Source organism: Lipotes vexillifer, unplaced genomic scaffold (genome assembly GCF_000442215.2).
Source record: "Lipotes vexillifer unplaced genomic scaffold, Lipotes_vexillifer_v1.1 scaffold261, whole genome shotgun sequence".
NCBI classification, from domain to species: domain Eukaryota; kingdom Metazoa; phylum Chordata; class Mammalia; order Artiodactyla; family Lipotidae; genus Lipotes; species Lipotes vexillifer.
In genome coordinates, this window is record NW_006778216.1 from 117,567 (window position 1) to 130,022 (window position 12,456).

General features: G+C 52.8%; 1 protein-coding gene across 2 annotated transcripts in view; it reads left to right on the forward strand.

The window, feature by feature from the left end:
- Window positions 1–2,608: 2,608 nt before the first annotated feature.
- The window catches only part of BRPF1 (bromodomain and PHD finger containing 1), a 13,778-nt gene continuing 3,930 nt past the window's right edge, over window positions 2,609–12,456 (forward strand). Inside the window, exons 1-7 of one of the 2 annotated variants that reach the window (XM_007451524.1) lie at window positions 2,609–3,207; window positions 7,427–8,386; window positions 9,447–9,609; window positions 10,374–10,505; window positions 10,881–11,027; window positions 11,810–12,123; window position 12,456. The exon at window position 12,456 is cut by the window's right edge and continues 319 nt beyond it. In XM_007451524.1, the coding sequence (XP_007451586.1) occupies window positions 2,609–3,207; window positions 7,427–8,386; window positions 9,447–9,609; window positions 10,374–10,505; window positions 10,881–11,027; window positions 11,810–12,123; window position 12,456 (2,316 nt within the window). The remainder of the gene's footprint in view (window positions 3,208–7,426; window positions 8,387–9,446; window positions 9,610–10,373; window positions 10,506–10,880; window positions 11,028–11,809; window positions 12,124–12,455) is intronic. The other variant, XM_007451525.1, reaches the window with a different exon arrangement.

The window sequence follows — 12,456 nt, forward strand, 5'->3', positions numbered from 1 at the left end:
GGGAAGAGAGGCAGAGGGGGAAGGGAGAAGGGCGGGCTCCTCACGCCCAGTCCGCGCTCACCGTACGTGGTCGCAGATTCGCTACAAACGGCCCCACCATTCCGGGTCCCGAGTACCGCAACTTCAGTCTCCAGAAGCTCAACTCTAAGATGGAGGTGCTAGAAAAGTCATGTAGGGTGTCCAGGGGCCCTTCCGAATCCCAGAGAATGGCCTCTCGAGCCTCAGCGGGCGGGCGGGGATGTGTGGCGAAAGTGCAGCTCGGCAGCGTTGCGGCGGCGCGTTTACCCTGCGCAGACGCCGTCGCCGCCGCTGCTGCCGCCGCCGCTGCCACTGCCTTTGCCGCCACCGTCTCCGCCGCCGCCGTCCCCGCGCTGCCTCCGGGAGCCTCCATTGTTCCGGCGGTGCTGGGTCCCGAGACCGGGCAACCTAGGGGCTTTCGAAAGGGGCGGCGGCCGCCGCAATTGAGAGACCGGGGCGCCGGCGGGACTGGGAGCGGCAGGGGTCAGCGCGGGAATCCCAGGGAGCCGGGCCAGAGCGTGGGGCGGCAGGGGGTCGGGGTGGCGAGGTCTGCAGTCTCCGGAATTGGGGCTCCCCATCCCCGGCCCGTCTTTCCCCGCCGGCCTCCCCTAGTGGGGTCGGAGCCCCGGCGGGCGCCCTCGGCAATGAGCCCGGACTCGAGGTGGCCGGTGAGTGCGGGCCAGGGACCAGGGCGGGAGTGGCCAGCCGGGAAGGGGTAGGCTACTTTCGTGGGGCGCGCACTGAGCTGCCCAGCCCGAGTACCCTCGGGCCACTCCAGCCCGGAGAACTGACAGTGCATTAGCTCACAGCCTGCATCCCGGGCAACAGTGTATCCTTCGGGGTTGCCTGGGGCTGCCTGGGCCAATGGCAGGAGAAGAGCCTTGTTTAACTTTGTACACTTCGACAAAGGGGAAACGTAGCCGCATCCGGGAGAGGGCTGCGGGCACCGCCCGGCCCGGCCTAATCCCTCTGGCCTCCGCCCCCTACTTCCTCCAGCCCTCGGAGCGCCTGGGGCAGATGCCGCCGCCATACCCTTGGGCTGGGGCCCTCCCCACGGGCTTTCGGATCTAAGTTGCCTTGTTTCTCCTCTGCGCTTCTGTTGCAGAGTCCCAGCGGGACGTTTGCTGGGGGTTTCTGTGCTGATTAGGGAGCCAGCCGGGGCAGCAGAGCTGCAGCGTTCACTCAGGGACTCATCATAGAAAGAGGAGAGTTTCTTTGTGCTTCTGATTGGTTTGTTTAAAGACAGGTGGAGGTAGGAAGTAGGGGCGAGTTTAAGGAGTAGTTTTACTGATATGACAATCTGGGGCTTTGACAGAGAGACTGGAGCAGCTCACTAGCTTGGTTAAGTCGCAGGAGAGGAGCCAACAAGCACCGTTATTAATCAGGGAGCTCAGGGTGGCTTTGCTTGGAATGGTGCCAAGACCACAGTTAAATTGTTGCACTCAGCTAGGCCTGGAGAAATTGGGGCAGTCTCTCTGACCAAGCTGGGCTTCCTGGGGGCTGGTGCCATCTGCTGTCTCCACTCACCCAGGAACACTGGAGAGGAGGAAGGGAGGGCTCTGAGGACCAGCATGGAGCTGAGTGTGCCTGGATTGTCATGTTCCTGTTTGTATCCTTAGGGCCTGGTGCCACTCCCAGGGCCAGGGCATAGGCTTACCGTAAACGCCTCAGAAATTAACTAATTCTTTCTGTAACCCAGTGATTTCTGCTGGAGTCCAGGACCAAATCATTGGCCAGCTGTTCAAGCTTCTGCATGGGCTGACACTAGCCTTCATCCATCTCAGCTCCAGAACTGGTGATCCCCTCATTTAGCTATTCATTCAACAGATTATTTATTCATTGGCCAAAACAACACTACATGCCAGGTACTGGGGATACAGAGGTGGGTAGGCTCTGGTGTCTGCACTGCACAGCTCCCAGTCTACTGGGAGGAGACAGAGAACTTCCAGTGTGGTGAATGCCATGGTGGAGGTGAGGATGAAATGCTGTGGAAACACAGCTCTCCATGGGAGAGACAAAGAAGCATAACAGGAGTGACATTCGAGTCATGTTTTGAAGAATGAGTAGGAGCTCACTAATCAGGGAGGTTGGAAGGCATTCTAAATAGAGATCATCTTGCAGGAATGAGAGGTTGTAACATTCAGGGACTGGCAAGTTGCCCTGGTTAGACAGAAATACAGCTGTAACTGGTGAAAAGAATCTAGAAAGAAGGACTAAGGCCAAACAGTGAACGGAGCACCTCGAATATCATCATAAGGAATTTGGATGTTATCCTGAAGTAAGTGGGGAACATCAGGATGCTTTTAATCAAGAGACTAACATGGTCGTTTCTACTTGGTAGAAAGATCGTTCTGGACACGTTGTGTGAGATGAGGCTAGAAGAACTGAGACGTAGAGCAGGATGATCAGGCAAGAGGTGATAAGGCCGAGACTATGGCCATGTTGTGGAGGAGGGGGCATTTGGAGCTGCTGTAGAGGTTGGCTGGCCAGGACCCTTGGGGAGAGGGAGGGCTGGAGAGAGTGGAGTGGGTGGCCAGGAACTCTTCCCTGGGCCTGTGCTAACTGATCTGTACATTCTAGATGTGACAGCATGGGGGTGGACTTTGATGTGAAGACTTTCTGCCACAACTTGCGGGCAACTAAGCCACCGTATGAGTGCCCTGTGGAGACCTGCCGCAAGGTCTACAAGAGTTACAGTGGTATTGAGTACCATCTGTACCACTATGACCATGACAACCCACCGCCCCCACAGCAGACTCCACTCCGAAAGCACAAGAAGAAGGGGCGCCAGTCACGCCCAGCCAACAAGCAGTCACCCACCCCCTCAGAGGTATCCCAGTCGCCCAGCCGGGAGGTGATGAGTTACGCACAGGCCCAGCGCATGGTGGAGGTGGACCTGCACGGCCGCGTCCACCGCATCAGCATCTTTGACAACCTGGATGTGGTGTCAGAAGATGAGGAGGCCCCTGAGGAGGCCCCTGAGAACGGCAGCAATAAGGAGAACACTGAGACACCGGCTGCTACTCCCAAGTCAGGCAAGCATAAGAACAAGGAGAAGCGCAAGGACTCCAACCATCACCATCACCACAATGCTTCTGCAAGCACCACTCCCAAGCTGCCAGAGGTGGTATACCGGGAGTTGGAGCAGGATACCCCTGATGCCCCGCCCCGGCCAACCTCCTATTACCGGTAAGGCCGCCTCCACCTCCCAACTCTGGAAAACTGGTCAAGCAGGGCTCAGGAGTCAAAGACAGGTGATAGGAAGTGGCAGGGTTAAAGCATAGCAGAAGCACACTGGTTCTGCCAACACATAAAAGTGCCCCGGCTAATGATGATGGCACTTCGTCTACACTGCCACATTGCCAGGCCCTGCACTGGGTGCCTCATAGCCATTCCATTATTTTATTGTCACAACTCACTCAGGTAGGTGTTGTTCCGATTTCACAGATGAGGAAACCGTGGTCCAGAAAAAGGACCGAGAAGTCACGTGTCAGTAGATAGCTGACAAACCCAGGTTCCTCTGACTCCAAAGCTGCACTTTTTCCACAGTATCAAAAGGTCCCATTTTTTGTTCCTGACTCTTTCTACTCCATCACTCTGTGATCTTGGGAAAGGCATCCAGCTTTTGGTGTTGCAGTGACCCCATCTGCAGAGTAGGTATAATATTCCTCTGCTAGCCTAAAGGTACAAGACTAAGGACAATGATTTCATAACTTTATAGAATCAGTTTGTAAATCTAAAGAAGTAATTTTCCCATTACTTATTCTGTTATTGTCACCCATCCTTTAGCCTGCGTAAGCAGTATTTTCATCGCCTATGTTTTGTACTCCTCCAAGGACCCTTTTATTTGTTTCATTTAACTGTTTCTTAGTACCCCACTTCCTTCCAAAAATTAGTCACAGTGGGTCCTAATAAAGTCACAGGCACAAGGCTTCCCTGGTGACGCAGTGGTTGGGAATCCACCTGCCAGCGCAGGGGACACGGGTTCGAGCCCTGGTCCGGGAAGATCCCACATGCCGTGGAGCAGCTAAGCCCGTGCGCCACAACTACTGAGCCTGCGCTCTAGAGCCTGCGAGCCACGACTGCTGAGGCCTGTGTGCCTGGAGCCCGTGCTCCGTGACAGGAGGGGCCACCGCAGTGAGAAGCCCGCGTGCAGCAACAAAGACCCAATGCACCAAAAATAAATAAATTAATTAATTAATATTTTTATTTTTTTTATTTTTTATTTTTTTTTTGCGGTATGCCGGCCTCTCGCTGTTGTGGCCTCTCCCGTTGCGGAACAACAGGCTCTGGACACGCAGGCTCAGCGGCCACGGCTCACGGGCCCAGCCGCTCCGCGGCATGTGGGATCTTCCCAGACCGGGGCACGAACCCGCGTCCCCTGCATCAGCAGGCGGACTCTCAACCACTGCGCCACCAGGGAAGCCCTAATTAATATTTTTAAAAAGTCACAGGCATAAGGCTAAATTCCTTTAACTTGAGGTTAAAAAAATGAAGGAGTGGGGAAGTGTGGTGGTGGAACTACATACAGAAACCCTAGCTGAAGGATGGAATAAAAACCAAGTGTAAAATTTCTTAGAGTCTTGGCATCCAAGTCAAAGAGGGCATTTGGGTGAGTTAGTTAAGGAGCCATCTTTGGTGTCAGCTAATCAGAAAGCCTGATCTCTGACAAGGACTTGTTGTAAAGGTTTTTATATGAAAGGTAGTTTTTACCAGAAGGGCAACCCATGTGATGTTATACTAAATCTCAGTTTTTTAAAGGCAGATAGATCTTTGGGAGCTCAAGTAATTTGGCCCAATGTGTCATTCTCCTCTCACCACTGTTCACATGCTAGCCAGTCTCTTCTTCCTCTCTTCCATCCTTTCATCTGTGCAGCCCAGCTCCATTTCCCTCTGGCTTTCCACTCTCTCTCTTGTCTGTTAGTACTGACTGCCATGCCCACCTCCCAACACACAGACCCCTCTCTGGGCCTGCCCTCTCTCCTAATGGCTCTTCAGTGCTCTTGGCTCCAGTAAGCAGCCCAGCCCAGCTCCTCTGCTCCTTTTCTTCATCCCTCCACTCAGATTCTCTCTTTCCTCCGGGGGATCAGATCTGTTCTCCAGGCAGCAGCTCTCAGCTGGTGCACTGCAATCAGTTGGGAGGTGTGTTGCATGTAATTTGTTACTACGGTTAGCAGAACCACGTCTTTTGGAAATGATTTACTTTTCATATAAATGTAAGAAGATTTGAGGTCATCCCTCTAATAACACCACTTGCTCTTGCTCACATCTGGTATGCTTTCTTGAGGGGGAGAGAGAGGGTGGAGTGTCAGCTGTTGTGTTAGGAATTGTACGTGACATGCAGCCTACCTTATCTGCGCCACACCCTGTAAGGTGCACGGTGGGAGTGTGTTATGCACCATCACATAATGTCACATGTGTCGTGGCAGAGAAAAGGTTGAGAGCTGGTGCCAAGGCCTGGAAGGGACCAGACGTTTCACACTAGCCCTGAGCCACACCCTTTTTCAAGGATGGGGACATTGCGTTCACCTTGGGGAAGAGGCAAAGGGCTAAGGAAGAAGTTGCTTCTGATAGACACAGTATTTCAGTCTGTCCTCCCTCCCACCCCCTAAATGTCTTTCAGATGAACAGCACTGAGCACCTCTTTCTGTGTGATGAATCAGACATGGTTCTTGCCTCTTATCTAATAGTGGAGGAGTTAAGACACAAAAACAGTTGTAACGCAAGACAGGGTGGGGCAGATCTATACAAAAACTAATAATAAAGCTAACATTTATTGAGTACTTGCTCCGTGCCAGCTACTGTTTTAAGCCCTTTACCTGTAGTAACTCATTTAATGTTCACAACAGCTGTATGAAATAGGTTCAAGTTAGCATCACCATTCTACAGATGTGGAAACCAAGGCCCAGAGAGATCAGCTCACTCGCCTGCTGTCATCCAGAGCATGGCTCTGGAACCTATGCTTGCCTGGCCTGCTGTAGCCCCCAGAGCCACATTTCCCTTGTGGAGAGGAGAGGGGAGGCATGGGAACTAACATTTATCTAGGGCCTGCTGTGTGCCACTTGATTTAGCCCATTTGTTTTTGTAATTCCATTTAATCCTGACATCTTTGGGAGTAAGTAGTAGTATCCTCATTCTGTCATCAATAAAACTGAGGTTCAGGGCTTCCTTGGTGGCACAGTGGTTGAGAGTCTACCTGCCGATGCAGGGGACACGGGTTCGTGCCCCGGTCCGGGAAGATCCCACATGCCGCGGAGCGGCTGGGCCCGTGAGCTATGGCCGCTGAGCCTGCGCGTCCAGAGCCTGTGCTCCGCAGCGGGAGAGGCCGCAACAGTGAGAGGCCCGCATACCGCAAAAAAATAAATAAATAAAAATAAAACTGAGGTTCAGAAAAGGGCAGTGATGTCCTGAATGCCACAAAGTAACAGAGCCAGGATGTAAATCCAGGTTTGTTAGAGGGCAAAGCCCTGTTCTTTCCATTGTAGCTCTCTGTAGCTTTACAACACCAGGGTCAGGCCACCTAGAGTGCGCATGGCAAGGGGGTGGGGAGCCTGCTTTGTATCCCAGGCACCTGGAGCAATCCTTAGCTGCAGTCCTGCTGGCCCACTGAGTGCTGTGAAGTGGAGTTTGAATCCTTACTCTGCCACTTCCTGGTTGTGTGAACTATCTGTGTTGGGCAGTTAATTAACTTCTCAAAGCTTCCAGTTTCCTCATCTATAAAGTGAGGGCAATAAAAACATTGACTGTATGGCTATGGGGAAAATAAATGAGGTAACTTGTCACAATGCCTAGCTTATAGTAAATGCTCAGTAACTCTTAGCTATTCTGACTGTTATTTCCCAGCACTATCCAGAGAGCAAAGAGTACCTAGAGTTTGAGGGAGCCCTGAGCTGATGCTGGCACCAGCTAACAGAAGACCTACAGCAGCTGCATTCAGGACATAGCCAGTTGGTGCTAAAACAACTTATGTATGATTTGCAAATGAAAACTGAGGACCTTCCTTCCCCTGACTCCTCGAATCATCACCCAGACCACCCCAATAATGGGTCCTAGCTGCCCCATCCTTCAGGAGTCTGGCTGAGCCTCTGCACCTCAAAGGAGGCAGTGTAGCAGCTAGGACATGAGCTTTGAAATCGGCATGGTTGGGTTCATATCCCAGCTCTGCCACTTTCTCACAAGAGGGCCAGGGCAGGTGAATTAACCTCCCCAAATGCAAGGTTTCCTTTTCTGCAAAATAAGAATGATTATAGGACTTAGAGTGCCAGGGTAAAGGTGAGGATAGAATGAGACAACACAGATGTAGAGGCACAGGTCTGGAATAGGGTGAGTGCTCGGCAGATGTAACCCATGGTCTTTAAAGGAGGGAAATCTCAACCTTCTGGTGCTGAGCTGCCTATGTGCGCTGCAGGTACATCGAGAAGTCGGCAGAAGAGCTGGATGAGGAAGTAGAGTATGACATGGATGAGGAAGACTACATCTGGCTGGACATCATGAACGAGCGGCGGAAGACGGAGGGTGTGAGTCCCATTCCGCAGGAAATCTTTGAGTACTTAATGGACCGGCTGGAGAAAGAGTCCTACTTTGAGAGCCACAATAAAGGCGACCCCAATGCGCTAGTGGATGAGGATGCTGTGTGCTGTATCTGCAATGATGGTGAGTGCCAGAACAGCAATGTCATCCTCTTCTGTGACATGTGCAACCTGGCTGTGCACCAGGAGTGCTACGGTGTTCCCTACATCCCTGAGGGCCAGTGGTTGTGCCGCCGCTGCCTACAGTCACCCTCCCGTGCTGTGGACTGCGCCCTGTGCCCCAACAAGGGTGGTGCCTTCAAGCAGACAGATGATGGGCGCTGGGCCCATGTGGTGTGTGCCCTATGGATCCCTGAGGTCTGCTTCGCCAACACGGTCTTCCTGGAGCCTATCGACAGCATCGAGCACATCCCGCCAGCTCGCTGGAAGCTGACCTGCTACATTTGCAAACAGCGGGGCTCAGGGGCCTGCATCCAGTGCCACAAGGCCAACTGCTACACAGCCTTCCATGTGACGTGTGCCCAGCAGGCCGGCCTTTACATGAAGATGGAGCCTGTGCGGGAGACGGGTGCCAATGGCACCTCCTTCAGTGTCCGCAAGACTGCCTACTGCGACATCCATACGCCTCCAGGCTCAGCACGCCGCCTGCCTGCCCTGTCCCACAGCGAGGGGGAGGAGGAGGAGGAGGAGGAGGAGGAGGAGGGTAAGAGTTGGAGCTCAGAGAAAGTCAAGAAGGCCAAGGCCAAGTCCCGGATCAAGATGAAAAAGGCGCGGAAGATCTTGGCGGAGAAACGGGCAGCAGCACCTGTGGTGTCTGTGCCCTGCATCCCACCACACAGGTATGAGGGGAGCAGGTGGACAGGCTGTTGAGGGAAGAAGCCCTGTTGGACACTGGCAGCCCCTTGAGTGGAGTGACAGGGCTGGGGTATCTTCTTCCTGTCAGGAGCTACATAGAAGTTTTGGGGGGGGGGTTGTTTTTTATTTTTACTATCAAAAGAGATGAGCTCTCGCAGGTCACCTGGCTTTTACATTAGGAACCAGAAACTTCAGCTTTTATCTGGCAGACCTAACATATGTTTTAAACTGCCTTCCGTTTTGATGAGGTGGTTTAAGTTAGGAAGAAAGAGGATGGAATAGCTCCCAGCCACAGTGGAAGAAATGGTCCGGCTCTGAAGGGAGAATGGAATGAAGAAGGGAAGGATACGCTCAAGGAATCGTGCAACGGTTGCTGCCGCAAATACGTCCAAATGAGGGCTGCAGTCGTCAGTTATTTTTTACTCTCTCTTGTGCTGTGTAGTCGATTTCCTATAGTTTACTGCTCTACAGTAGTACCTCATCTTAAAACCCTCCCAGGCTCAGTCTGAGTTGGGTATCCCAGGGTCAAGTAGTACTCTGGGCTGCAGTGACACGAGCAGTCTTAGGGACAGGCTCCCTGACCCACTGGTGAACAGAATTATGGATCTGGCTTAATGCTGGGAGCTTGGCTTCCTGTCTGCTGAGTTGCCATTGACAGCTCTCTTTGCTCTTCTTTGCCTTAGCCCAGTGTCATAGGCCTTTTTGACAATAGATTTACTCCCTATTTAGCCCCACTCAGAAACTCTCATTAGCCAGAGACCACTGCTCTGCTTAAGAAAATCAGGGCCCCCAAAAAAAAAAAAAAAAAAAAAAAACAGGGCCCAAAAGGTTTTTCTCTTTGCTCTCCTGCTTCCCAGGCTCAGTAAAATCACTAACCGCCTGACCATCCAAAGGAAGAGCCAGTTCATGCAGAGGCTGCACAGCTACTGGACGCTAAAGAGGCAGTCACGGAATGGGGTCCCACTGCTGCGTCGCCTGCAAAAAAAAAAAAAAAAAGAAAATCAGGGCCCAAGAGGTTTTTCTCTTTGCTCTCCTGCTTCCCAGGCTCAGTAAAATCACTAACCGCCTGACCATCCAAAGGAAGAGCCAGTTCATGCAGAGGCTGCACAGCTACTGGACGCTAAAGAGGCAGTCACGGAATGGGGTCCCACTGCTGCGTCGCCTGCAGACACACCTGCAGTCTCAGAGGAACTGTGACCAAGTTGGGGTACTGTGTCAGATTCCCTGTGGGCTCTAGGAACTAGTGCCAGGGGCACGAGGACAGATTTTTTGGGGGCCGTACCACCCGGCATGTGGGATCCTAGTTCCCCGACCAGGGATCGAACCCGCACCCCCTGCCTTGGAAGCGTGGAGTCTTAACCACTGGACCGCCAGGAAAGTCCCCAAGGACAGAGATTTGTGACTGTAGTTTCCAGTGTCTGAGGGCTTGGGCTGTTTCCTCCTTTAAACTAGGCCTCAAAGCAAGCTCAGGATGAAATCCTTACAGATTATTATTATTATTATTAATATTATTATTTTTAATTTGTGGTACGCGGGCCTCTCACTGCTGTGGCCTCTCCCGTTGCGGAGCACAGGGTCCGGACGCGCAGGCGCAGCGGCCATGGCTCACAGGCCCAGCCGCTCCGCGGCATGTGGGATCTTCCCGGAACGGGGCACGAACCCGTGTCCCCTGCGTCGGCAGGCGGACTCTCAACCAGTGCGCCACCAGGGAAGCCCCTTACAGATTATTTTTAACGCATTTATCCTATGTGTTCATCTGTTCGTTCACAGCAAGCATATACTGAGCACTGACTCTGTGCTGGGCCTAGGGGACACGTGGGTTGAGGAGCTTCCACTTCAGTTAGTTAGTGAGCCTACCAGTAAATCACTGTGCTCCCTCCTTTGGCTTTACCTGCCCTTGACCCAAGTTTCCTGGGCTCTCGTCCCCTCTGGCTCTCTCATCATTTCCTGATCCCTCTTTTGCCTCTTCAGAGAGATTCTGAGGACAAGAACTGGGCCCTCAAAGAACAGCTCAAGTCCTGGCAGCGGCTTCGGCACGACCTGGAGCGAGCCCGGCTGCTGGTGGAGCTGATCCGCAAGCGGGAGAAACTCAAAAGGGAGACGGTGAGTGCTCCTGGGCCAACTCTTTTTTACAGTAGAGAAAACAGACCCAGGAAAACAGAAAACATGGACAAGTATGTGTCACCTGTCCAGGAAGCAACAGGGCTGATGCGGGAGTCAGGTCTCCTGACCTCAGTTTGCTCTCAGGCCCACCGGAAGCAGAATGTCGCAGGAGAGTATGAACGGAGTCCTAAATTATGTGATGCAGGTAGCTGGTGCTGGGAGCTCAAGGAAGGGAAAGTCCAGAGGAGTCAAGTACACCGAGCTGTGTGGGGTGGGAAGGAAGGCGAGTTCCCATACCAGCTACAACCATCTCCTCAGACCTCTCTGCCAAGGGACTGGCCTAGGCCTGGCTGATTGGGCCTTTATGTGTGTCAGATCAAGGTCCAGCAGATTGCCATGGAGATGCAGCTGACCCCTTTCCTCATCCTCCTTCGAAAAACCCTGGAGCAGCTCCAAGAGAAGGACACAGGCAACATCTTCAGCGAGCCGGTCCCTCTGTCTGAGGTAACCGAATTGGACGAAGTAAGAATCCCTTCCCCTCACTCCACCTTCTTTCTGTTCCTCTCCCAGATGGACCCCCGCTGCAGGTCTGGGCCAGGGACTAGGAGGGGACCTTGAAGAGAGGGGCTGGTGGCTCTGGGGCTCCAGGATGAACTGGAGCCACATGCATCACCTGGACTCTGTCTTGTCCCTGTCATATCCCAAGGGCCCAGAATGGGAGGCAATCTGCACTCCTTCCCCAGAGGCAGGGACTGAGTCTGCCAAATGAATTATCCCAGGGCAGGAAGACACTTTCCGGGTGCTGAACCCTAGAACGGAGAATTTAGAAGGCTCAGCACCTAAAGAACCATCTCTGAAGCCCTAGGTCCTGACTGGCAGACTCTTCTCTCTAAAAGGTATAAAATGAGAGGCCTGAGGCAGCAGCCTCCTTATAAGTCTTAATGATAAGTAAAAAGAGCTATAGGAATGCAAGGTGGTGTTATTTCCAGAGGATTCCCCTAGTCATTTTCTTACTAAAGCCTCATATGGCTCTAGGAGATAGATTTGGCTGTAATTTCATTACTGTTTTCTAGGTGAGGAAAAGAAGGCCCAGAGAGGTTAAGAGGCTTGCCAAGGTCACACAGCTTGTGACTAGTAAAGTCAAGACTAGAATCCGGCTTTCTTTTCCCCTGTGCTGTATGCCTGCCTCTAACTGTGGTGGGAGGAGGTTGCTGGATGCATTTCAAGGGAGGTTGTTAGGAACAGGGGTTCAGGGGGAATGAGGAACGTATCTCCACTTAGCTACACCTACCGTGTTCTCCCAGGTACCTGACTACCTAGACCACATCAAAAAGCCTATGGACTTTTTCACCATGAAGCAGAACTTGGAGGCTTACCGCTACCTGAACTTTGATGATTTTGAAGAGGACTTCAACCTCATCGTCAGCAACTGCCTCAAGTATAATGCCAAGGATACCATCTTCTACCGGGCAGCAGTGCGGCTCCGTGAGCAGGGTGGTGCTGTGCTCCGCCAGGCCCGGCGCCAGGCAGAAAAAATGGGCATTGACTTTGAGACGGGCATGCATATCCCCCACAGCCTGGCTGGAGACGAGGCCTCACACCACACCGAAGATGGTGGGTGATAAGTCACACCTCCACATAGAGGCCAATGCCAGGGATGAACAGCTTTCCAAAGTCCCCTCCTGGGAGCAGGCAGTGTAGGCAGGAAGCAGCTAGGCTGAGCAGTGGCAAGCTATCCCCAGGAATGCTCTCTAAGAAGCCAGACTGGGTGAATGGATAGCAATCCCTGCCATTGCACATCTCGGTGCTCCTGTTTTACATCTGTTCCTGGTGAGAAGCAGAGGGGGAGAAGAGCGGGTTCCTTGTTGCCTGCCCAGGTTCATGGGGCCCAGGGGGCTGCCCTGAGTCTGACCCTTTCCTCCCTATTCCCACCCCTGGCAGCAGAGGAAGA